This window comes from Podarcis gaigeae (genome assembly GCF_964106915.1).
Source record: "Podarcis gaigeae genome assembly, chromosome: 1".
Lineage (NCBI taxonomy): Eukaryota > Metazoa > Chordata > Lepidosauria > Squamata > Lacertidae > Podarcis > Podarcis gaigeae.
The window spans coordinates 81374263-81399413 of record NC_139678.1 but is presented as its reverse complement, the minus strand read 5'-3'; the positions used below and the strand labels follow the sequence as shown (position 1 = coordinate 81399413).

At 41.5% G+C, this 25151-nt stretch overlaps 2 protein-coding genes across 3 annotated transcripts; both read left to right on the top strand.

The window, feature by feature from the left end:
* Positions 1 to 2032: 2032 nt before the first annotated feature.
* On the top strand, positions 2033 to 13688 carry LOC310825810 (membrane-spanning 4-domains subfamily A member 12-like). Of its 2 annotated transcripts, XM_083699630.1 has the most exons (8): positions 2033 to 2105; positions 3189 to 3427; positions 6149 to 6268; positions 7958 to 8014; positions 8907 to 9044; positions 9882 to 10004; positions 10426 to 10965; positions 12266 to 13688. In XM_083699630.1, the coding sequence occupies exons 2-7, from the start codon at positions 3221 to 3223 to the stop codon at positions 10666 to 10668; spliced, it is 888 nt and encodes a 295-aa protein (XP_083555756.1). In that variant the 5' UTR covers positions 2033 to 2105; positions 3189 to 3220; the 3' UTR covers positions 10669 to 10965; positions 12266 to 13688. The 2 variants fall into 2 exon arrangements, with proteins under 2 accessions (XP_083555756.1, XP_083555755.1); XM_083699629.1 differs by lacking the exon at positions 2033 to 2105 and having other exon boundaries at positions 2141 to 3427.
* A 7328-nt stretch (positions 13689 to 21016) lies between these two features.
* On the top strand, positions 21017 to 22693 carry LOC310839859 (olfactory receptor 9G4-like). The gene has a single exon (XM_083728801.1). It carries the CDS (start codon positions 21380 to 21382, stop codon positions 22328 to 22330), a length of 951 nt encoding a protein of 316 aa, XP_083584927.1. The 5' UTR covers positions 21017 to 21379; the 3' UTR covers positions 22331 to 22693.
* Positions 22694 to 25151: the final 2458 nt, after the last annotated feature.

Genomic DNA, 25151 nt, shown 5'->3' with positions numbered 1-25151 from the left:
GTTCCTTTAGTCAGCACCAAATAAAGCAGTGAAAACGGGGAATGGGCATCTTGCTACAGCGCTTATTAAAAGAGTTTCTCATACTTTTCAACAAAAGAGCTTGATGCAAAGTCAAGTACAGAAAACTACCATGAGTTCATGCACAGCTCGAATATTTTTCATGCAATAATCTTTTGTAGAAAAAAATGGCCTGTGTCTTGGAGAGAAGCAGATTCATGGAATGGCTGCTCGGAACATGGTTTGGATTAGGAGGGGACATGGGTGGCACTGTGGTCTAAACCACTGAGCTTCTTGGGCTTGCTGATCAGAAGGTTGGCGGTTCGAATCCCCGCAACAGAGTGAGCTCCCGTTGCTCTGTCCCAGCTCTTGCCAACTTAGCAGTTCAAAAGCACGCCAGTGCAAGTAGATAAATAAGTACCACTGTGGCGGGAAGGTAAACGACGTTTCCGTGCACTCTGGTTTCCATCATGGTGTCCCATTGCACCAGAAGTGGTTTAGTCATGCTGGCCACATGACCTGGAAAGCTGTCTGTGGACAAACACCAGCTCCCTTGGCCTGAAAGCGAGATGAACCCCATAGTCGCCTTTGACTGGACTTAACCATCCAGGGGTCCTTTACTCTCTCTTTTTTGCAGCCTAAACTACTGAACACCTGTGCAGACATTTGGAAAGAGTGAAAAGGAAGGGTTGCCAAATATTCTTGTGAGGGTTGGTAAAAATTATGAACAGTTGTTGTTTTTTAAAAACTTATTCTGAGAAATTTCAGCTCACTTAAAGTTGAATGAAACTGTTGCTAGTTCATGTGGATGGATGAGGGATGGACTATGGGATGGACTCAGTGGATTAAGGCAGGCTTCCTTAACCTTGGGCCTCCAGATGTTTTTGGCCTACAACTCCCATGATCCCTAGCTAGCAGGACCAGTGGTCAGGGATGATGGGAATTGTAGTCTCAAAACATCTGAAGGCCCAAGGTTGAGGAAGCCTGGATTAAGGGATAGACTCAATGGACTAAGAGGAAGACCAGAAGAGGAAGCAGGGAAGCCCAAACAATTCTAAAATATTGCTGTACTAGTAAAATCAGAGAACAAAACGAAGCAACCTTTAGGGACATTTGGAAAATGTTTGTAGATTATTTTAAAAATTATTGTAAACACGTTAGTACACTAGCAGGTTTGGAGTAAGTTCAGCAGTAAAAGTTATTTTGAAAATAAAGTTGGGAAAATAAGCTATAGATTAAATATAATATGTAGCACCAAATGATAAACATGAAAAAACCATGGAAGGGTGGGAGGGAAATTGATTTCTTCAGTGAATATTGGAAAATATTTGAAAAGAGTATTTTATTAGTGGAAAATCTTTTTAAATTTTTTTAAAAAAATACTAAAATAATCTTAATTTAAAAAAAAATGAATTTACAGTTGTGTTCAAAATTCAAGAATGGCAAACTAAGGAAGGCCAGTTTGCCAAATAATCTGTAAGGGAGGACAAGATTTTTTTGTAATAGCTCAGGAGGAGTCCAAAAAAAAGGCAATTTTCAAAAAATTGTCAGAAAATTATTTGTTGGGAAAGTTTAGCTCAGCTGTAGTGGAATAATCAGTACAGGGTGCTGAATACTAGCTATGATAATTAACTAAAGAATTTTCAATCAAATTAAATTGTCTGTTAATACCTTGATCACAACAATGGCAGAAGGTATGGGGGCATTCAGTACTATGAATATTGTGAACTTTCTAATAAGAAACTCAATAGACATCCATCAGCTGACCCTCACTACAAGTTTTTAAGTGAAAAGAGCATGTAAATTGAGAGTTGGAAAAAGGATCTTCTTATGCTAACAATTCTTCTACAGGGAGGAAGAACACCTGGAAACTTATTTTGAAGATATTACAGCTTTGACTTCACTTACAATAACTTGGTCAAGAATGGATGGCTGCAATGTTTCCAGTGCCTGTGTAAGAAGCACAGGTGGTTTGTGCTGGTAGATGATGTGACCACATCTTGAATAGGTTCTGCCTGAAACTGAATAAATACCACCCCACTTCCATTTTACTCTCAGCATCCCATTCACCCTGGCAGGCTGAGAAGAAGCTCATCAAGAAGTGTTGTGTAAGTACAGTTTGACTGAGTTAAATGAATTTTGGGGCATAGGCTTGATTTGATCCAGGGCTTAGTTCTGAAAAGCTTGAAGGAATAACAGGGTGCTTGTGATACCATGCAGAGGTCTTTCTCCTCACTACTGAACAGCCAGGACCCCTCTAGGGAACAGAAGTTACTAGTTCAACCAAAGCAGAACATGTAGAAGGTCTTCTATCTGAGAATTCATCCACTGGGCAAGTGTGATCACTCTCCAGAATCTCAGTTTGGGGAGGTATTGGCCAATCAAAATGGAAATGGCCTGTATAGGCAGAGAAATATATTGTGAGGCACCTTACAATTCTGTCTCAGGTGGCATCCCTGCCAGTTCCTCTGGAACCAGTACAGAGGAATGCATCCACCCTCAAGTGAATGCATCCACAAAAGCTGTGCTTACTCGAGTAGGTGTTCAAGTTTCTAAGCAGTTATAGCTTCCGTGCTGGGTGATTCTCTCTCAATGAGTCTTCCTGGCTCAACAGCAGACCTGGTGGGAAAGGAGAACTGGAGTTGGAAGTGTTGGATGCCTAGGCACAAGCTCTATAGGGCCAGGGCATCTTCAACCTCCCCCCCCAAAAAAGTATTTGGGATGGGGCTGGGTAGCCCCAATCTTGAGGGGGTGGAAGAGGCCAAGCCCTTCCACCCCACCCCAGCCCACCCCAGCCCGTCCATCCTCCTCTCTCTTACCTTCCAATATTGGGCACAATTTGACACCTCTGGCGCTCTCTCTCTCTCTCTCTCTCTCTCTCTCTCTCTCTCTCTCTGTGTGTGTGTGTGTGTTAATAATACCTTTATTGTCAACGTACAACCTGTGTACAATGCAATTAAATGAAACAGAGAAGTAAGATGGTAGCGTAGCAGCTGCAGGAACATTAGTATTTCCTCTTCCTCAGACCATTCAGCCCTTCATGCTTCTTCCAAGTTCTTTGTCTTCCTTCTTCCACACTCTGTCCTCTTTCACACCTGGTCTGATGTTCACATCCTCCTCTTGCTTCCATTTCCACCCCTCCATTTTACCACCTCAGTTCATTTATTTGTTGATAAGGGTTGTTTTTACAGACATCTCAGAGAAGGCAACAGATCCAGCAGCCATGGCTAACAGAACCATAGTGTTCCTTCCCCCAAATTGTAACAACATAAACCAGGCAGGCCAGGGGGCCTCAAATACTGTTCTCCAACTACCAGAGACAGTTCTCTATGGAGGTCAGCAGCTTGGAGGCCCTGATAACCAGCCTCAGCAGAACGAGCAGGTGGGAGCCATGGAGACACTCCGCTATGTAGAGACCAAATATCTGGGGGTAAGTGAAATTGAGATTTGCTCATGTTCAAGCTTATGTTCAGTGGTTTCCCTGCAAGAGTGATGTCAGTGCAGAAAAGACTAACATTCAATGGAATATTTAAGTAATTAAGAGTATTACTGATGAACCAGTCCCTGGCAAATGGCAATGCAAAGTGTTCAGTTTACAAGAAGACACTATTCCTCTACAAATCAGAGGAGAAGACAGTATGTAAACAACTTAAAGCAGGGGTATATCTACAAGAATAAAGGTGAGACAATAAGTAGTCTATTCACACATACATAGTTAATACCCCCAGTCCCAGTAATACAAAAAATCTCTATAGAAACTTACCTGTCCCCATCTGCATGTTTCCATTGGGAGGAGCATAGAAAGAGCACAATATCCTTGTTTAACCCTCCTTAGGAAACATGGCAGCGGAATTTAAAGACATAGCGGCGGAAAGCCCACAAACACAGCTGCATGTTATTACATGAATCCTACAAATTCTAATGTTGAATTTAATCCATGTGGAACTAGTATTTTGAGTTTATAAATCTACTTGGACTCCATCTGGGAAAGTAATCTGGACACATTAACGCCAGTGGAGTGAGCTGAAGATATGTGCTTTACAACAAAAAAGTGAAAGACACCACAAGCGTGGTTTTGGTCAATGAAGCGTTCAACCAGCAGAGCCTCTCATTTTCCCTCTAATGTGGGATCAGTGTTCTAAAATACGAGTCTTAACAGGGCGGGTGGTGGCATCAATGTATATCAACTGACAAGAGCATTCAATTAAATAAATCACATTTCTGGGGCCACAGTTAGTGAACCCATTTGTTTCAGAATTGTGGAGCTGTTAGGGACATAGCCTTAATTCACAAAGTGATGACACTACTCCTTGGCTTTAAAGGAGAAGAATATAAATAATGTTGTCAGCCAGTGGAAAAACAGGGTGTTATGTGGGGTGTGTTTGAACCCACATTTGTGTCCGGCACTCATGTGTATTCCCCAAGAGGTTTAGGAACTTTTGCTGGAATGAAATGTTTTTCTGCTATAAATGTGTTTACCCTTAACCTTATGTACCATAAAGAAGTTCATACACCAGGAAATAAACAAAGATTGATTTATTAATTTAAATTAATGTGACAGAGTATATGGGTGCTACTTTCAGACAGCAGAGTTACACAATAAGTGGGCAGCAAATCACACAGCATATGCATCTTGATCTTGAGAGCAAATAGGATCCCTAACTATCCCCAAAACCTCAAGAGTGGGCACGACAATTTGCCATGGTATCCATACTATGAAGAAAAAGCAATGCATACCTTATCCTGAGGCCTAATCAAACACAAAGTCAGAGATCAGAAATCTGTGCCTCCTGCTAGAGTTAAGCTCTTCCCTTAAAATTCTGCACAAGCCATCCACACACAAAAAAATCTCTCTCATTCTTTTGGTCTGTGTGAAGTATACAACTGATCCTTGAGATCCTTGAGAAGCAAAGATGGGGTCCTGGTGTAGCTTTCAGCTACCCAACCACTGAAAACCTGGGGTTTAAGGGTTTTTTGGGGGGGGGGTTGAACCAATGTTCAAAAAAGAGGGTTCCTTTTGGATGAGTGTCCTTTATGCCTTTATGGCAATGGTTTTCAACCAGTGTGCCATGGCACCCTGGGGTGCCTTGAATGATGGTCATGGGTCCCACTGGCAACACTGGCCTCTGTCCTTCTTTCCTTACCTGCCTCCTCTGATGCCCTCTCACTTCTCTGCCTCCCAAAGGCTTGTGCAGCTGTTTGTTGCAGCAGCCCTGGCTATGAGCTCCACAAGCGAATGGGGCCTCAGAGAGGCACCTCTGTTTTCAGCTCAGAGACCAAGGGTGGCAGCTAGGGGAGAGGGGAGGAGGCTGAGGGAAGACTCCACGAGGGAGGGTGTTTGAAAAAGGGTGAGAGGCTGCCAGCTCTGCAAGGAAGGGGTGACATAACTGGGCTCTTGAGCCCCACAGGGGTGCTGCAGAATGAATGTAGTTGGCCAAGGGAGCCATGGACTCAAAAAAGGTTGAAAACTTCTGCTTTATGCCATTGTTTATATCCAAGTTTCTGCCTGTTTGCTATTTTGTTTACCTTTGGAGGAAGATTCTATGCAAAACCCCATTCTTTCCTAATAGTTGAACATTACTAGTAACACAGCATAGGAGCCAACTCCCAGGGGCCGAATTCTTTTCACCCCACCCCCACCCCCAATAAAATATTTGAAGGGGCTGCTCCCCCCAGTTGATGGGCATTGCCATTCAAATGTTGTGCATGCAACAGTATGTGGGGTTGGAGCTTACCTTTCCCCCCCCAAAAAAGGTTGGCACCCCTGTAACACAGAATTTGTGTGCTGATATTTACATTAAGTGTTACAAGGTCAGTATATCTACTCATACCTTCCAGGGCATGTTTAAAATAAAGACTAGTAACCAGGGTTAAAGGTAGTTCCATGATGGGGGTCTCTTTATATCAAATTATGCTGCATTCATTGATGCCACGAGCTACAGGAATAAACCATGGGAAAAGTTCAAATTATCAGACACCATTACAAGGACTTAGAGGAGGATATTCCTCACACAATCTAGGGACCTGAGATGCTCTTTACTATTTTTCTGTGTGGGCAGCTTGAAGTCATTATTCAGGGGTTTAGGGTTTTTTTCCTCTTATCAGGGCTCAGGAAACTGTTTGATCTTGTTTGTGTAATTTTCTCTCCCAGGTTATCCAGATCATGATTGGATTGGTACACATTGGCTTTGGGGCTGTCTCCCTTGTCCTTTTACCTTATCATATGGTTTTTGCTGCTCTTGGAGGTTATCCATTCTGGGCTGGACTATTTGTAAGTAGTTGGTTATTTGTCTTTGAGGACCAGTCTGTTTCAGTGTCCATGGTCATGAAATTTAGGGCTGCATACATTTAATGCACATTTAAAGCACATCCTCCACACACGCCCAACCATCCTAAACTGTAGTTTAAGGGTGCTAGGAATTGTAGCTCCATGCAGGGTAAATTACAGTTCCCATTTTTCGGGGGGGGGGTGCTTTAAGTGTATGATGTGTGCACACAGCTTTGACCTTGGAGAGGAAGTCTCCATTATGTTCCTATTCAATTGCTGACTTTTTTGTATTGAGAACTAATAGCTAGTAAATAAGTCATAATCTCTCTCTCATGCATGTGCGCGCACACACACATATCCTTATAGTTCTGCGAAATGGAATAGACATAGATTTAGGAAATGTGCTCATGCAGGAAACCTGCTTACCTCCACCCCAATGGTGTCCCCAAAAGCATTTACTCTTTCATGTAGAAGTGAAGTCTGTAGGCTGGAGTCAACTAAGTTGTTGCACTAGTGGAAACCAGTGTCAGGATTCATACTGGCACAATGAGACTTCCTCCGCTCTCCACCTTCCCATGCCCCCACCCTCCCCATATTTGCTCAAAAAGGTGACAATAATCCCCTGAACAGTGCAGGGGAGCAAGAGAGAAATGCTTTGCTAAGGCATCTGAGACCCCTATTCCCTTCACAGACCTACAATTCCCACTGTTCCATGGGAAGAGGAACTGATTGTTAAACCACACAGAGAATTGTAGCTCTGTGCACCACACCCTTAACTCTCAGCTCCCTTGACAAGCTGCAGTTCCTAGGATTCTTTGAGGGAGGGGCATGGCTATTTAAAGTGACTATAACACAGCTTTAAATATACAGTGGTACCTCGGGTTAAGTACTTAATTCGTTCTGGAGGTCCATATTTAACCTGAAACTGTTCTTAACCTGAAGCACCACTTTAGCTAATGGGGCCTCCTGCTGCCGCTGCGCCGCCAAACCACGATTTCTGTTCTCATCCTGAAGCAAAGTTCTTAACCTGAAGCACTATTTCTGGGTTAGCGGAGTCTGTAATCTGAAGCACTATTTCTGGGTTAGCGGAGTCTGTAACCTGAAGCACTATTTCTGGGTTAGCGGAGTCTGTAACCTGAAGCACTATTTCTGGGTTAGCGGAGTCTGTAACCTGAAGCGTATGTAACCTGAAGCGTATGTAACCTGAGGTACCATGGTATTGAAACCAAGTTGCACTATCCTGAGAGGGCTTTCCAAGAAACGTTGAACATTTTTTAGTTCCATTTGAGTTCCATTTTTTAGTTCCATTTTTTAGTTCCATTTGAGGCAGGTAAGTCATTCTGCCCCATCCAGGAAAACTTGGGCAAAGCCTTTGCAGCAATGGTGCATAGAACTGCAAAGGACTGGCACACATGGTTCACCAGGGAGAGGGGAATCTTATGTCAAAGCCATATTCACATGTTCAAAAACATTTTAATTAAAACAAACGAACAAATGTCCTTGTCAGTTTTCAATGCATTTATGTTGGAGAGATAGTCAGAAAGCCAATAGTTGGCTGTTCTTTGGTAAAAGAAGAAAATATGCTACTATCTGACATCAGTCCCAAAGCACTGAGATGTTGGGACTAAGGAAAATGTTGTCGTTTTTTAGTGAACAACCCAAATGATCTTTTCTTTTTCTTCTCCTGAATAGTTCATTGTTTCTGGATCCCTGGCTGTGTCAGCTGAGAAATATCTTAATACAAGCCTGGTGAGATACACACCATTCCCTCCTTGTTTGTGTTGCTATATAAAGAAACAAATAACTTAGCCTTCTTGTTACATGTCTGGGAATATGGGCCTCTCCAGACTGATGTTTTATTGCAGGTGGTTCTGCAGCATGGTCTTGCCACAATAATAGTGTATTAGTGGTGGGTTTATTCTGCATGAGTTTGTTCTGTGGTGGCTCCCTAATGCTATTACATTATTGCTGTCTGAATGGCTATAGCATAGCAAAAGCAGGACAAAAATAAACCAGAACACCTGCAGTATAAAAAGTTGTAGGATGTCAGCAAGAAGTTACAAGATATGCACTGATAGGAAACGATACAGTCTGACTTCCTCAAAACGTTTGCACGTGCAAACATGTGAAAGCAGGATCAGGTGTGACTGTCCCAACAGCATCATGAGAACAAATAATAACGAATGTGCAATTGAAAGGTTCTCTGGAGGGGCACTGTAGTAACTGTCTACACTATTCTTATGTGCATTTATCGTAAATCAAAGCAGCCTGTAAGACTGGTGCTCGAGATCCGCAACCAACCTAGAACAGAGGGAACTACTTTCAGGTGAAGTTTAGAGATTTTTGAACTAATTCAGTGAACTTCATTTGACTGAACTAGTTCATTCCAAACTTCAGTACAAATACAAACAATAGGAAGCCTGCACAGTTTTGTGTGGTTGACAGATCCTTCACACTGCTTCAGATTGGTCTTTAGATTTCTATTTCCTCTGATGAAAACCTCAGGACGGCTTGAACTCAGGCCTCTTGCAAAACAGGTATCTTGCTTCACATTGTTTGGGTATAACTCTCTTCATTAGACTATTTGCCTTTGAAGATGGACCTCTGTTTATTTGGTCTCCTGATTCATTGTATCTTTCAGGTGAAATGCAGTGTGGGAATGAACATCACAAGTTCTATAATGGCATTAGTTGGCATCGTGCTCTATTTGACGGAGCTGTGCCTAAATTCTGTGCTTAAAAATTGTGATCGTCTTAATCAGGATAAATATTCTTGTGAGGTAAGTGAACAAGTTCCAAAAAATGTTGACATTGTGGGCAAAATCTTTAGAAAGGGAGAGAAACCCAGACCCACCTTGAGCTTTGCTTGGGCTGCAAGCAGTTCCCACTTCAAGAGACCAGCCTCTGGGAATTCTAGGAATTGTAGCTCTTTGGGAAGACAAACAACTCTCAGCACCCTTAAAAAAAACCTCCTGGGATTCTTTGGGTAAGGTGTGATGGTTTAAAGTTGGATGATACTGCTTTAAATGTATAGTGCTGATAGCGTCTTTGTTTTTTGACACAGTAGCTCCCAGATATTCTCTTTAGCTGCTTCTTTTGAAAAGAAAGTGTGAGGCAAATGTCAACGACACAGAAGGGTCAATAGCAAAACGAATATGTGTAGCTTAAGTGGACTTTTTTCTGATTCACCTGCCATACAACCTGATAATGATCAGAATGTACATTGGGTAGTTTTTCTGTGTTCTATCCTATATTAGCAGCCTTCATGCAGGTGGCAAGGCACAAATGAGGTTTTTAGCCTAAATCCTATTCACTGTATGCCTGGAGATTTGCTTTGTGAGGCTGCAAAATGCAAACATACTAAGAAGGTCCCAGCTGCACAGCCCTGTTTCTTACTGTGTTATATTCAAAGAGGCAGATATATGTCAGTATGACCTCTTGCCCAAACAATTCTAAATAGTCGTCACCACTGCCTCCAACTCTTCTCCACATGAATTTTTCACTGCTGTTGTCAGGTCAGAATTTTTCTTATGAGCTGCCTTTTAACCACTGAGATGATTTTCTGGTACCCAGAGCTGTGTCCGTGTTGTCATGTCACCTGCTTCTTTGCTTTGCAGTTAAGCTACCAAATAGGTACTGGTCTCGGAATCCTCCTCTTCTTGTTCACCTCCCTGGAGTTCTGCATTGCAGTTTCCACAACACATTTTGGGTGCCTGGCTGTCTGCTGTAACAATGAGAGGGTAAGCATTGGAAAGCCTTGCTCAGAAATTAAGCAGATCGTATTGAAAATATGGTATGGGGGGAGACATTGATTTGTGGGTTTTAGAAATGCCTTCAGGCTCCCACAGGATCCTTTGCATCTCTCTTGGAATCACCAGCTGCACCTCTACAGTAGAGGACAATGGTTCTGGACCACGAGTCTGATGGGACCTAGGAAGTCTTCTGTTCCTTATTCATGCACACCCCCCCCCCATGTATAGCAATAGCATTTGATATGGCTGCAAAAGGCTTGAATGACCCTGTTCCTTATCAGTGTGGTATCAGCTGCACTGGTAGAGTTCAGCTACAGCGGGATTTAAGAATTTAGTGCAATTGTTTAGATCATGGTGACATAGGAAAAAAGGACACCATCATAACCATGTATGTTTGTATGTGTTTCAGGCCATAACTTTCATGCAGTACACCATCTATCAAGGTGGTATCAATTCTGCTGAAGGCAACACTGCTCCTCCAGCCTCCAGTGCTGCACTTTCTTCCAAGGCGATCAAAGATATCACCTTCCAAGAAGCCAGGAAGTCAAATATTATTGATGTATTAACTCCCTCCCCCCCACACACCATAAATATATCTATCCACCCAGGCTATGTGCTGTCGCTGCAATTTTTAGTAGATTACCCAATTTGATTAATAGTCTAAAATGTTAGGGTATGGAATTACCACAGATGTTGGAGTGGGGGTTGCACACCTGATTATTATTATTATGATTATTATGATTATTGAATTTACATATCGCTTTATACCTGCAGGTCTCAGGGCGGTTTACAAAATAAAATCAAAATATAAAACCACAAAATCCATAATCAAAATTAAAACAACCACCCAATAACCCCCCACCCACCCCCATTTTAAAAGGGCATAAGATGTCAATCAGGTCAACCAAAGGCCTGGTTAAAAAAGAACATTTTTGCCTGGCGCCTAAAGGTGTGGAATGAAGGTGACAGATGAACTTCTCTGGGGAGAACATTCCACTGACGGGGAGCCACTGCAGAGAAGGCCCATTCTCCTGTTGCCACCCTCCGGACCTCTCGAGGAGGCGGTACATGGAGGAGTGTTGGAGCCAGCCAGTCAAGTGGTGCTTAGCATAGCATAGAAAGAAGACACAATGAGGCAGCAAGTATTTTCATAATACTGGAGGGCAGCTCCTTTCAGCCTTTCTCCTCCGGCAGCTTTTTATTATCTCCTTTGTTCTCCCAGCCGCATGGCCGTTTTCCAAAGTCTCCTGTTACCTCATCCGGTCAAGGCTTGACACTCCCCTCTCCGTATAAGGTAATCATTGCCCAGAGGAATGTCAGGGGGCCCCTGCAGTATTTACAAGCCTCTGCCTTGGCTGGATGACTCCCACAGAGGAGGACCTCAGAAGATGATCTCAGGGTCCTGGTAGGTTCATATGGAAAGAGATGGTCCTTGAGGTATTGCGGTCCTGAACCATTGAAGGCGTTATAGGTTGTGTAACCCCATAAATATAACCCTATCAAGAGCAGGCAATCTCCCACCCATCCAGTCTAAGGAACCACCCACTAACAGTCCCTCAGTCTTATCTGGATTGAGTTTCAGTTTGTTGGCTCTTATCCAGTCCATTATCAAGGCAAGTCACTGGTCCAGTACTTCCACTGCCTCACCTGCAGATGTAAAGGAGAAATCGAGCTGAGTGTTATCACCATACTGCTGACAACATACTCCCCATCCAGCGGTTTCATGTAGATGTTAAACAACGTTGGGGATAGGATTGAGCACTGCAGAATCCCACACTGAAGGTTCCATGGGGCTGAAAAGCATTCCCCAAGCAACACCCTCTGGGAATGACCATCCATGTAGGGCTGGAACCACCACAAAGCAGTGCCACCCACCCCTAGTTCAGACAGCCACTCTAGAAGGATACCATGGTCAATGGTATCAAAAGCCACTGAGAGGCCGAGGAGAATAAACAGATACATGTTTGCCTTGTCTCTCTCAACAGACGTCATCATACAGGGTGACCAAAGCAGTTTCTGTGCCAAAACTGGGCCTAAACCCTGATTGAAATGGATCCAGAAAATCAGTTTCTTCCAAAAGCACCTGGATCTGGTCTGCAACCACTCGCTCCAAAACTTTGCTCAGGAAAGGGAGATTAGCAACTGGTCGCAAGTTAGTTAGGTTTTCCAAATCCAGGGAAGGTTTCTTAAGGATTGGTTTTACCACTGCCTCCTTCAAGCAGACAGGGACCACCCCTTCTCATAAAGAGGGACTGATCACCTCCCTGGCCCTGCCAACTGTTCCTTCCCTTCTGGTTTTTATCAGCCAAGAGGAGCAAAGGTCTGGAGCGCAAGTGGTTGCCCTGACCAATCTGAGCACCTTATTCACATCCTCGAGCCTTACCAACTGAAACCCATCCAACACAACAGGACTAGACTATTCTCTAGACACCCCATGAGATTCATCTGCTATAACAGCAGATTCATGGTCTTAGTGGATGCAAGCAATTTTATCCTCAAAATGCCTTGCAAACAAGTCGCAGTGAGCTACTGTTGGTTCTCCAATCTCCTTTGGGAGGCTGTAAAAGGCCCCGTACAACCCGGAAAAGCTCTGTCAGGCAACTTGATGAGGATGCAATGGAGGCAGCTCCATTGATGAGCTCTCCTTAGATTTAGTCTCAAGTTAAGACCACTCTGTCTTGACATGGATCTCTCTTCAGGTTCTCTTGAATGGTCTCCACTGTCCCTTTCTTTCCTGAACTCATCAAAGCTAATGGGCAGCAGCACAGAGAGCGCCAAAGGAACTTAAGCCACCATTAGTCACTAGACACTGCACAACTAGCAGCAATGGAGAATGTAGTTCTTATGGTGCTGCCATGTATCTAGGGCCTAACAAAGGGCGTTTTACCTGTGGAGCCCTCCACACCATATAGAAGCATCCAGGGGATTGAGGAACCTACCTTTCCTATGACTCCTGGCAGCCCTCAATGCTCTCCCAGGTCCACCAAGCCTAGGTAAACAGAGAAAGGTGTTTGCAGAGAGGGCTTATGTTGGGGCACAGCAATGGAGGCCTGATTCACCCTAGACACAATTTAGGGCCCACATTATGTTGACTGAAGGACATTAAAAAACAAAAACAAAACCTGATCCATTCTCCTCAAGTTATTTCTGGGAGGGACTGTGGAACTATCTGGACTACTAATTAGAAAGCTTTCAATCACTGTTAAAGATTCCCCTGGTTCACTGGGTAGCAGAACTTAAAGATGTTTCATATTCTTAATACATTCAACATCTGTAGGTTTTTGGGAACATGTGTAGGACCGAACCCATACATTTTTATACAGTTTTAATATGAGCACTTAAAAAACAAACAACTGGGGGTGGCTGCTGATACCATGTTAAAGAGATCTTCCTCCTTCTGTATAGAATACATGCCCTAAACTGTTTCTTGTTTTTTGCGTCAACTAAAAGTGAAGAATGATTTTTTTCTCTTTCAAGAACTATTGCTTTATTCGTATGCAAATATGTGCAGATATATGAATGGCTGAACACAATACCATAATAGGGGGTCAGCCATACTGTTTCGCTTGCAGGCTTTCCACAGGCGAGAAGAGGATGCTACACTAAGTGGACCACTGGCCTGATCCAGCAGCCGCCTCTTATGTGCCCATCCATGTGTTTATCCATGCAGCTTTTTCAATAAAATGGTGGAATGGTTTTCCTGCCTTTTGATGAGTACATTTGCCAAATGAAAGTATTTGGGCTCATGTTCACATCTCTGTGAACGTAAGTGTGCACAGAACAATGTATTAACATGTACATATGGCCTCTTCTTATGGGCAGGGTGTTGTTAACTCTTGCTCTCCCAGACTCCTTCTCCAAGATCTTGCAGCTGGGCTAGCATCCTTTTAGTTCAGTCACAAGAGAAGGGATTTACACATTATGTAGCTAGTTTAAGATGCTGCTCTGTTGCAATTCTCTGCTGCAGACTAGCTTAGCCAGGTGCCTTAGATCTGAGTCTAATGCACTAGAAACTTTTCTTGGGTTACTGTAAACAAAAAACCCCAGACGTTTTGCCACATTTAAAAAATCTGCCCGGATAGAAATTTTAATCCTGAAAAAGAGGACGTGTCTGGGAAAAAGGAAGACATATGGCAACCCTACGTTCCATTCACTTGCTTTCACCTTTAAGCTTCCTGTTCTAAAAATAGTGCTTCAAAATTCATAGAAGCAAAGCTATTGGACCGGTTGTGATTAAACAGAGAAACAGTTCTTCCCTCTCTGTATAGTTTATTTATTTCAAAGCAGTTATAAGACACTTTAAAAATATCTAAGCTGTGGACAATATAATACCGTTAAAACAAAAATACCACCTAAAAATATCAAAACAGTGGCATAAAAACAAACCCTGTCCTCCAAAAGACCGTCCACCAGGCCAGAGGAGTCCAGCCTTTTGGGGCCTGTGAGCACTTTTGCAAATTGGGGGAACTGTCCCACACGCTTACCAAGCACACAACCCAACCTGTTATATTGGCTGCAATAGAATCCTTTCAAATCTGCTGTCCAAGGGGGGAGAGGCCCCTGTGGGCACCTGGGAAGGCATCTGTGTGTACATGTGCATCTCTGGGAGCCGTGTTGGTGACCTCTGTACTAGACCAAGAGAAGAAAGAGGGAAGAGGAGGAGGAAATATAAGGATGCTATACATCTGGAATTTCCCAGACATAGCCGGGATTCGGCCGTCTATAAAAGTGCCCGGATTTTCACTTTTTGAAAAACTGCAACCCTACATGGAGAACTCACAAACCAAGTTCTTTGTTATGTTTGTGGTGTTTTATTCCCTTTTGGTGTAAATTCTCTAGTGAACAGGAGAGAGAGAAAATAGTTTTGCGTCCTTATTCCCATATCAAATCATCCAGAAGAAGCAAACATTCTAATTGTTTCTATAGGGAGCTTATTGAGTTATCCTGACTTGGGGAGACTCTTGGGGAAGAACTGCGGTCACTTTAGCTTGGCTGGAGCACGGGGAACATTTCAATATAAGCCACCTTTTGCAGGCAACAGGAAAACTCGCCGAGCTTCATACAGGTAAGTCTGCTTCTTCCTGGTGTAGACCTTAGTGATGTCCCCACAGTCGGTTTCCATGCTACTCTTTGCTCAGCTTAAACTTCCCATCTGGGCAGCAGACCACTTTTCTTGCACCACATTCCCATGTGCATTCAGGAAATGTGTACACAAAAGCATATGCCAAAGTGTGCATAAGAATGCATATACTGGTGAAAGTAACATAAGAATGTGGAGGACTGAGCTTAAAATTAGAAAGATGAGAAACTGAGAGGTCCACCCTACCCCCATCCCCAGTGCCTGAACACTAATTTCCTGTTCTCTCCTTATCAGAATCCCAACCGATCAGCAGCAAAACAGTGTCTCTTCTCAAGGGTACTTTTTCCAAGAACTAAAAATACTGTATTTTTAGCTCTATAAGACTCACTTTTTCCCTCCTGAAAAGTAAGGGGAAATGTGTGTGCATCTTATGGCGCGAATGCAGGCTGCGCAGCTATCCCAGAAGCCAGAACAGCAAGAGGGATGGCTGCTTTCGCTGCGCAGTGATCCCTCTTGCTGTTCTGGCTTCTGAGATTCAGATTTTTTTTTTACTTGTTTTCCTCCTCCAAAAACTAGGTGCGTCTTGTGGTCTGGTGCGTCTTATAGAGCGAAAAATACGGTATATGACTTTCATCATAACCATAATTCTTTATGACTTCTGGGTATATGTTATAATAAAGCATATAAGTTTACAGAAATAACTGAAAACTAAAACAGGATTTCAGTCTGCTCCATGGAAGACCAAAATATTTTGATTCACATTTTTGTCCCTGCAAAAACAAAGCTGCAAGAATTTGCTGGGTTTTTGTTGCTGTTGCTCAGACTAGGTCGTCTTTCCAAACAGCAAATGATCTTAAGTATTTGATTCTTATATACAGAACTGCAAATCCTTAGATAAAGAGAATACCACAATTAGTGATCAAATATCTTTGCCACATACAAACTGCCTCTGTAGATACTATCAAGTGCAACGCAGGCTGAGCTTTAGAAAAAGCCATCACATATAATTTAATTATCTTGTCATATTTTCATAGTTAAGAAGAAAGGTTTGTCATTCAAATAACCATATTTCCAACTTAATCCAATGTAGTTAACTCTTGAAGCAGCTGTAAAATCACTAAGTGTTTTCATGGGTTTAGATGACATGTTTGTACAATTTGTACAAGAGCTGTTTAATATAGAGCTGTTTAATGGCTCTATATTGTGTGTGTGTGTTTTGTTTATTTATTTACACTTTTCAAGTTTATACATTTCACTAATTTTATACATTTCATTGATTTTACAATCATTTTGACATTTCAAAACTTGACTCCTTTCCCCCTCTTTCTGCATTTTCTTATATTTGTTTTTTAATATCTTCCGCATATCCGAATTAACTTAATTTGCTCATTTATTCATCTTCTTCAAATATATACTCTTATAAAGCTGCAGGTTATTACAAAAATCCTGTCAATGTTTTTATTTGTTTATAATTTATCTGAAAATATTCAATAAACCATTTCCATTCTTTTATTTTTTACAAATTGTTATCTTGATTTCTTATTCTTCCAATAAGTTTCACCATTTCTGCGTATTCCATAAGTTTTTGTATCCATTTTTCCTTTGCTGGGACTTCTGCTTCTTGCTATTTCGGGGAAAGTAATATGTATATGAATAAGTTTCTATGCAGTTTAGGTAGTTCTGTCCCTATAATTCTTCTGGGTTTTTGTTTGTTTCTTTGTTTGTTTTTACAAAGGATGTTTTAAATATCCTTTTCATTTCATTATCTATCATTTCCCAGTAAGCTTTAACCTTACTACAAGACATATGATAAAAATAACCTTCTTTACATTTCCAACACTTATTTGATAGAGATTTATACATTTTTGCCAATTTACTCGGTGTTAAGATACCATTGATAAAGCATTTACATATACAGTGGTACCTCGGGTTAAGAACTTAATTCGTTCTGGAGGTCCATTCTTAACCTGAAACTGTTCTTAACTTGAGGTAGCACTTTAGCTAATGGGGCCTCCCGCTGCCGCCGCACCGCCAGGGCATGATTTCTGTTCTCATCCTGAAGCAAACTTCTTAACCCGAGGTAATATTTCTGGGTTAGCGGAGTGTGTAACCTGAAGCATATGTAACCTGAAGCATCTGTAACCCGAGGTACCACTGTAATTTTCCCTTAGACCATAACATGCTGTAAATTTTATATCCATATTTCCCAATCGTTCCCTTGCTTCCATGTCTATATTATGACCAATATCCATTACCCAGTGTATCATTGAGGATTTTACTCATCCTTTGTCTCCCATTCCAATAATATTTTATACATTTTAGATAGCACTTTTACATTACATCCCAACTTTTTTACATTACATCTTCAGTTGTGATATTTGTTCCCCAAGCCCTCATATCCTACCTTTCTTAAATACTTCATTTAAATGGTGATATTGCATCCATGTTGTTAATTCTCCTGATAATTCCTTAAATTCTTTTAATGTACTCTCCTCCACCTTGTTTTAATAAATTTCTATGTTGTCCATCCTTCTATCATATTCTTTTTCTTTACCGCTGTAGCTTCCAACGGTGAGGGTCAGTGGTGCTTTTACCTCTAATAAATTCTTATATTTATCCCATGCACTATACAATTTTTTCTAATTATATGCTTTGTAAATCCTTTATGTACTTTCACCTTTTCATACCATAAATAAGCATGCCAACCAAAACATTCCCATGACCTTCTAAATTTAGAATATGTGAATTCTCGAATGGCATCCATTCCTTCAACCAACAAAGACATATCTGGCAGGGTAAAGCCTCCTCTTTCTTTTGCATCTATCATATTTTATATTTTATTCTCAGTTTTTCCCCCTTGCCAAATATATTTAGAAATATATTTTTGCCATGTGTTGAAACAATCTGTCTTGCCAATCACTTGGAATCAATTGAAATGAAACAGATATAACATTCTTGGTAATACATTCATCTTTATCGTCAACACTATCTAATAGTGAAAGATTCATTCTATTCCAAATTTGCAAATTTCTTTTAATATCTTCCCAAGTTTTAAAATAATTATCTTTATACAATTTTATATTATTTACTGTTACCAATACACCTAAATACTTAACCTTTCTTTCAATCCAGATACGTCTTGTAATTTGTTTTTATTCCCATCATTCATATTTTTTTTACCAAGAGTTTGGTTTTATCTTTATTAATCTTAAGACCTGCTATGTCTCAAAAAATTTTATCTTTCCTAATACTTTTGGGATTGACTCTATTGGTTCTTCTACAGATATTGCCATGTCCTCTGCAAATGCTTTCAATTTAGATTGTCTCTGTCCCACTCTGCCTTTAATATCTTGATTACATCTTATTCTTTGTGCCAATACTTCTAAAACTTCTATAAATAACAAAGGTGACAACAACAAAATAATAATTAATAAAAAACAAAAAATAATTAATGAAGTACACAAAATTGATCAAAGGATACAAACAGTATTTTGAGTATTCTATATGCCAGGTTCTCAGAAAGAAATTACATTAGTAATCCTTCTTTTCTTTCTTTCCTTACAGTCACCTTCTTTCTGTTCCAGTAAACTAGTTTGAATCCCTGTTATATTAGTTGACTTCCCTCTATGTCTTTGCAGTTTTGACACTTCTCTGAAGTGACAGATATTCTGTATTCACTTATTAAGATCAGTTTTTTTCCCATTATATCTGTGAAATTAATCTAAGGACAACCAAGTATTATTTTCGGAACCATATTTTGCAGGTAGTTTTTAAAGCAAACCCATTCTTTTTTTTACCTTGTCGCCTGAGTGATCTCTTATTAGTTCTGCCATTTTGGCTAGGTCGAGGTACTCGCACAACTTTAATTGCCACTCGTCTATTGTTGGTATTAACTCACTTTTCCAGTATTTTGCTATTATCATTCTAGCCGTTGTTGTCTCATAAAGAAGCACTCTTTTATTATCATTTTGGATGCTTATCATTAGAATACCTAATAGGAAAGCTACAGGTTTCTTTAAAAATGTGTGTTTTAGCATTCTGTTTAGTTCTTCATAGATCAGGTCCCCCCAAAAAATTGATTTCAGGACATGTCCATCATATGTGGAATAAGGTTCCTTCATATTGTTTACATCTCCCACACTTATTGCTGTTCTTTTTTATTTTGGCTAATTTGGATGGGCTAATTTGGATTTAAGTCCTTTTCATAAAGTTTTATTTTATCAGATAGCACGTGGTGAATTTTAAGTCTTTTTTCCATAGTTTTCCCCATTTTTCCATCTCAGTTGGATAGCCAAAATCATGTGCCCACTTCACCATCACTCCCTTCACCTCTTCGTCCTTAAGTGTTTGCGATAATTTAATGCCCTATTTAACTATCTCTTTTCTAGGGGAATTGATCAATTATTTTTCTTTCCTTTTTCTTTGTTGTAGAATTTATTGCTTTTCCAACTCTCTTTTCTTTTTTTGGTATGCACTTTGCTGGATAACAAACCCCCCCCCCCCCGCATCACTGCTTTGCTCGCATTCCATGCTACTTTCAAATTTGTCTCTTGATTCAAATTGATTTCAGAATAATATTCTAATATCCCCCCCCCCTTTTCTAATATTTCTTGATCGTTTAATAAATTCTCATTTAATCTCCATCTCAGTGGGGAATTTTGCCCAGTTCTTAATTTCATAATAATAGAGTTGTGATCTGAAAGTGTCCTGGGTAGAATTTCTACCTTCTTTACCATAATGTACAAATCTCTAGATGTCCACACAGAGTCAGTTCAGCTCACCGAATTATTCATGGATGAAAAAGATGTGAAATGTCTATCCAGTGGGTGTTTTTCTCTTCGTATATCAACTAAACTTAAATTTTCTGTCATCTGAAAAAGAGCCTTGGATAGCTTCCCTTCTTTTGTACAACTTCTTCTTATAGACATATCCCATTCTGTTTAATAGGCCTCGGTAGTCTCTGTTACTTCTTATAAATATAAAATCTATTTCAGGTGTGTACTCCTTCATAAACATTATTGTCTCAGACCTGGTGTGCTGGGAGGGTTAATTACTATCTTCCTTTCTTCAGTCCTTTGCAGTGTTTTCAAGGTCACATTCCATCTTCCGTACAGGCTGTGGCTATAAATAACTCACAGAGTACATGTCCAATCTCTGCCATTAAAATTCCACCCTGGAGTTCTTCCTTGGCACACAGCTAAAGGTTTTTAAAAAATCTCAGATACAGCCTCTTGCCAGATCTGTGCAGCAGCCATTCATTCTTGTAAATCAGCCTTGTTCCCTCACACTCTTGGTCCAGTCCAGAGATAATTTTAAATAAAGTCCATTCCACCTCAATCAAGTGGGGAGGGCATAATAAAATCTTGTTAAATTCCTCAGTAGGCATAAATCAAAAGCCTCCCCCCCCCCTTTTCCTTGGTATCAGACAAAATAACATAGCCATGGCTAAACACATTTCTTTCTTTTTGCAGGAGAGGACAAGAAAAGAAACCATTTGAAAACTATATAAAACACAAAACACCTTGTCCTTCCCCTTCCTTCCCAGCTGTTGTGAGGATTTTCAAGCTTCAGAAAAAACATTCAAATACCTTCAAAAAGCCAAACACAGTCCTATCGGCAGCTGATTGATTGCAACCCATTAGTATATGTTGGTCCAGGAGCACCTCTTGGTTATCACCAATGTTCCAAATTAATGAGAAACTAACCACAAATCATGCCAGAGATGGAGGCTCCTCCATGGCAGGGACACACTCCCAGGTCTCACCCATTCTGCCTTTCAAGTTGGCTTAAACGGCATAGTAGGATACAGTGAGCTCCCCAGACCCCACTGGAGAACATTGTCAGGAATTTTACCTCATAAATCCTGGCTTTCCCCTTCCTGGAGGACACTGGAGAGCTACCGCCCTTACCAAACCAAAATTACTCCTCAGATTCATTTCGTCAGCAAAATGTCCTCTCAATTCACCTCAATTTCCCCAGCTATTCTCTGTATCCCACCACCAAAGCTTCTGGTCCCACAATATTTGAGGCAGAAAGTGCCTACCCTTCTTTTACAGGATAACTTTAGCAGTGGTTGATTTGTGCTGAGTTTCAAATTGCCAGATGGAAAAAGAAAAGTCTATCTTCTTTTGCTATTGTAAAACAAGGGGGGAAATAACATATTACATTTTGTATGTCGTTTTAATAAATCCATCCCTCCAAATCACAGGTGTGCTCTATATAATACCATTGAGGGGAATGACAGCATTATTCGTCCTCTTCCCTGCATCAACTGGTGAGATCCATGGTGATGATGGAAACAGAAGGCAACCACACACATCTTACCAACTTCATCTTGATGGGTTTCACAACAGATCCACTCCTGAGGATCCTCTTCTTTGTTCTGTTCCTGGTCTCGTACATTCTCACATTGACTGGAAACCTAGGTCTCATCACACTGATCTACCTAGATTCCCGCTTGCACACACCCATGTATTTCTTTGTGGGCAGCCTTTCCTTCCTGGATGTCTGGTACTCCTCCGTCTACACTCCCCGGATCCTGTACGACTGTGTGTCTGAGAACAATATCATATCCAACACAAGCTGTGCAGCTCAGTTCTTCTTCTCGGCTAGCTTCGGACACAGTGAATGTTTCCTGCTAGCTACCATGGCCTATGACCGCTATGTGGCCATTTGCAAGCCACTCCGCTATTCCAGTGCCATGACCAAGAAACTCTGCACCCAGCTGATTGTTGGGTCTTATGCAGCTGGCTTCGCTGTTGGTATTGTGCATGCAGGTAATACTTTCCAGCTAGGCTTTTGTGGGAGCAACATTATCAACCACTACTTTTGTGATGTGCAGCCACTCGTGAAAATGGCCTGTAAGGATACCCGGATCTATGAACTCATCTTGGCCACAGTCATTGTTTGCACTGTGCTGCCAAGCACTGCCCTCATCCTGGGCTGCTATGCAGGCATTGTGACAGCCATCATACGCATCCGCTCAGCTGCAGGGCGGCGCAAGGCCTTCTCCACGTGCTCTGCCCACCTACTCTCTGTCTCCCTCTACTATGGCTCCATCCTCTTCATGTATTCCCGGCCAAGCTCGCAGCACACTCCAAATGGGGACAAGGCAAATGCTCTTTTCTACACCGTGCTCAACCCCCTGGTCAACCCCTTCATTTACAGCTTGCGCAACAAAGATGTGAAGGCTGCCTTCAAGAAAGTCCTTGGAAGATTCATAGCACCCAAATGAATGTCAGTGACGTTGCTCAGCTCCCCAGATAATACAGATTTTTATCAAGGGTGGGGAATTGGTGGCCCTGCAGATGTTGATGGCCTCCAATGCTCGTCAGTCCCACCAGCATGGCCAATGCTCAGGGATGAAGGGGGTTGTAGTCCAGCAAAATCTTGGCAAGTCACAGGTTCTCCACCTATGGATTAGAGAGTAAAAAAGTAGTGGACAAGGGGAAGCAATAGAAAAGGTGGCTAGTGGATAAATGGTTAAGCATCCCACCTACATGTCAGGGGCAGGACTTAAGAGGAGGGCTGAGGATCGCCCCCTCCTTCTCCACTGCTTGCCCCCCCCCCCAGTAGTTTCAAGAGAAGAGAGACAGGAATGAATTACAGCAGAAATCAGAGTTGCCAAATTATGAGGTGTTAAGAGAAGGAGGGGCCAACAGAGACGTTCTTAGAGAGCATAGAAGCGCCACCATCCCCACGGACTCGACTTTCAATTAGGATTAAGAGTAAAGGGCCAAGTACTGTTGCTGGGCAAGGAAGGGGAGGAGCTCAGAGTGAGCAACATCACTAAGGAGTTAAGAGCTGGATTCTTTGTCTTGCAACACAATGACTGAATAAAACCATATATACAGACTTTCTTGTTTCTTCCTTGATCCTTTAAAAAAAAAAGTTTTTTATTGATACAACAACAAGAAGAAAAAACAAATACCAAATTACACACAAGAATAACCATAGACACATAATTTTCTTAGCAAACAATAAAACATCCATTGGTCTTAACACTAAAGACCCAACCTCCTGTCTATTCCATATTTCAAATTCATATTACTTATTGCCTATACACACTTTTATCATAATTAAACTTATTCTTAATAAATCTAATTTCTTATATCTACCTTGCAACTATTACTGAAGTTCCGCGAATGCTGCAATAGAATTTAAACTACTATATTTATTTTTCAGATATTCTTTGAAAACCCATTTTGAAACAAATTCCTGTTTTGATTTATTCTTTATTTTTTCTGATAAACCATCTAATTCGGAATATTCTGTCAGCTTTTGCTCTAGAGCTACAATTCCCATGGTCTCCTGGGAAGAGCGAATAATCATTACATCACTTTAACCAGGTACAGCAGATTTGCCCAAAGTTAAGGTCCATGATACAGAAGTCCTTATATCGGATCCTGTGACATATTTAGTGGATGGTGAATTAAGTATATGCTGCCCCCTTAAGAACAACATATATTTCATAGGGTTGCCATATTTTGAAGAGCAAAAAAGAGGACATGTTTGCTGACTTCTACTTTTAACTACAGATCGCTATGACGACTCTCATTTTAAATTTCCCTACAATGTTCTTAACTTTCAACAACAATATAATAATAATAATAATAATAATACTTATTGCTCCCTCGTTTGCCAAATGAAAGTATTTGGGCTCATGTTCACATCTCTGTGAATGTAAGTGTGCACAGAACAATGTATTAAACTGTTTCAAACATGTACATATGGGCTCTCCTTATGGGCAGGGTGTTGTTAACCCTTGCCCTCCCAGACTCATCCAAGATTTTGCCACTGGGCCAGCATCCTTTTAGTTCAGTCACAAGAGAAGGGATTTATACAGTATGTAGCTACCGTATTTTTTGCCCTATAGAACGCACTTTTTCCCCTCCAAAAATGAAGGGGAAATCTGTGTGCGTCCTATGGGGCGAATGCAGGCTTTCGCTGAAGCTTCAGGAAGCTATCCGCAAGCCTGGGGAGCGCACGGGAGTTCCCACAGGGCTCCCTATGCTGCGGATAGCAGCCTGCTTCCCAGAACGCGGGGCGCACTGAAAGCAGCGTGCCCTGCGCTTCGGGCAGACATCGGGCAGCCCCACAAGCTCGGGGGACAGTGGGGAGGCGCAGCGCCGCCATCCCGCTGTTCCCCGACCTGGTTTGGATTCCCCGACCTGGTTTTGGGGGGGAAATAAATGAAAAACATTTTTCCTTTATTTCCCCCCCAAAAAAACTAGGTGCGTCCTATGGGCCAGTGCGTCCTATGGGACGAAAAATACGGTAGTTTAAGATGCTGCTCTGTTGCAATTCTCTGCTGCAGACTAGCTTAGCCAGGTGCCTTAGATCTGAGTCTAATGCACTAGAAAACTTTTCTTGGGCTACTGTAAACAAAAAACCCCAGACATTTTGCCACATTAAAAAAATCCGCCTGGACAGAAATGTCCAGAATTTCCCAGACATAGCCGGGATTTGGCTGTCTGTAAAATTGCCTGGATTTTCACATTTTGAAAAACTGCAACCCTACATGGAGAACGCACAAACCAATATGGTGAATTAAGAACAATATATATTTCATAGAGTTGCAATATTTTGAAGAGTAAAAAAGAGGACATGGTTGCTGACTTCTACTTTTAACTACAGGTTGCTATGACAACTCTCATTTTAAATACCCCTACAATGTTCTTAACTTTCAACAACAAAATAATAATAATAATAATAATAATAATAATACATATTCCACCCTCATTTGCCAAATGAAAGTATTTGGGCTCGTGTTCACATCTCTGTGAATGTAAGTGTGCACAGAACAATGTATTAACATGTACATATGGCCTCTTCTTATGGGCAGGGTGTTGTTAACCCTTGCCCTCCCAGACTCCTTCTCCAAGATCTTGCAGCTGGGCCAGCATCCTTTTAGTTCAGTCACAAGAGAAGGGATTTATACAGTATGTAGCTAATTTAAGATGCTTGCTGTTGGTTGTGTCCAACTCTTCGTGACCCCATGGACCAGAGCACGCCAGGCACTCCTGTCTTCCACTGCCTCCTGCTGTTTAGTCAAA

Coding starts and splice junctions, on each gene's coding strand:
- LOC310825810 (XM_083699629.1), top strand. CDS start 3,038: ATGCTTCTTCCAAGTTCTTTGTCTTCCTTCTTCCACACTCTGTCCTCT. Junction 8,015..8,906: donor AATATCTTAATACAAGCCTG/GTGAGATACACA, acceptor TGTATCTTTCAG/GTGAAATGCAGTGTGGGAAT. Junction 9,045..9,881: donor AGGATAAATATTCTTGTGAG/GTAAGTGAACAA, acceptor TTTGCTTTGCAG/TTAAGCTACCAAATAGGTAC.
- LOC310839859 (XM_083728801.1), top strand. CDS start 21,380: ATGGTGATGATGGAAACAGAAGGCAACCACACACATCTTACCAACTTC.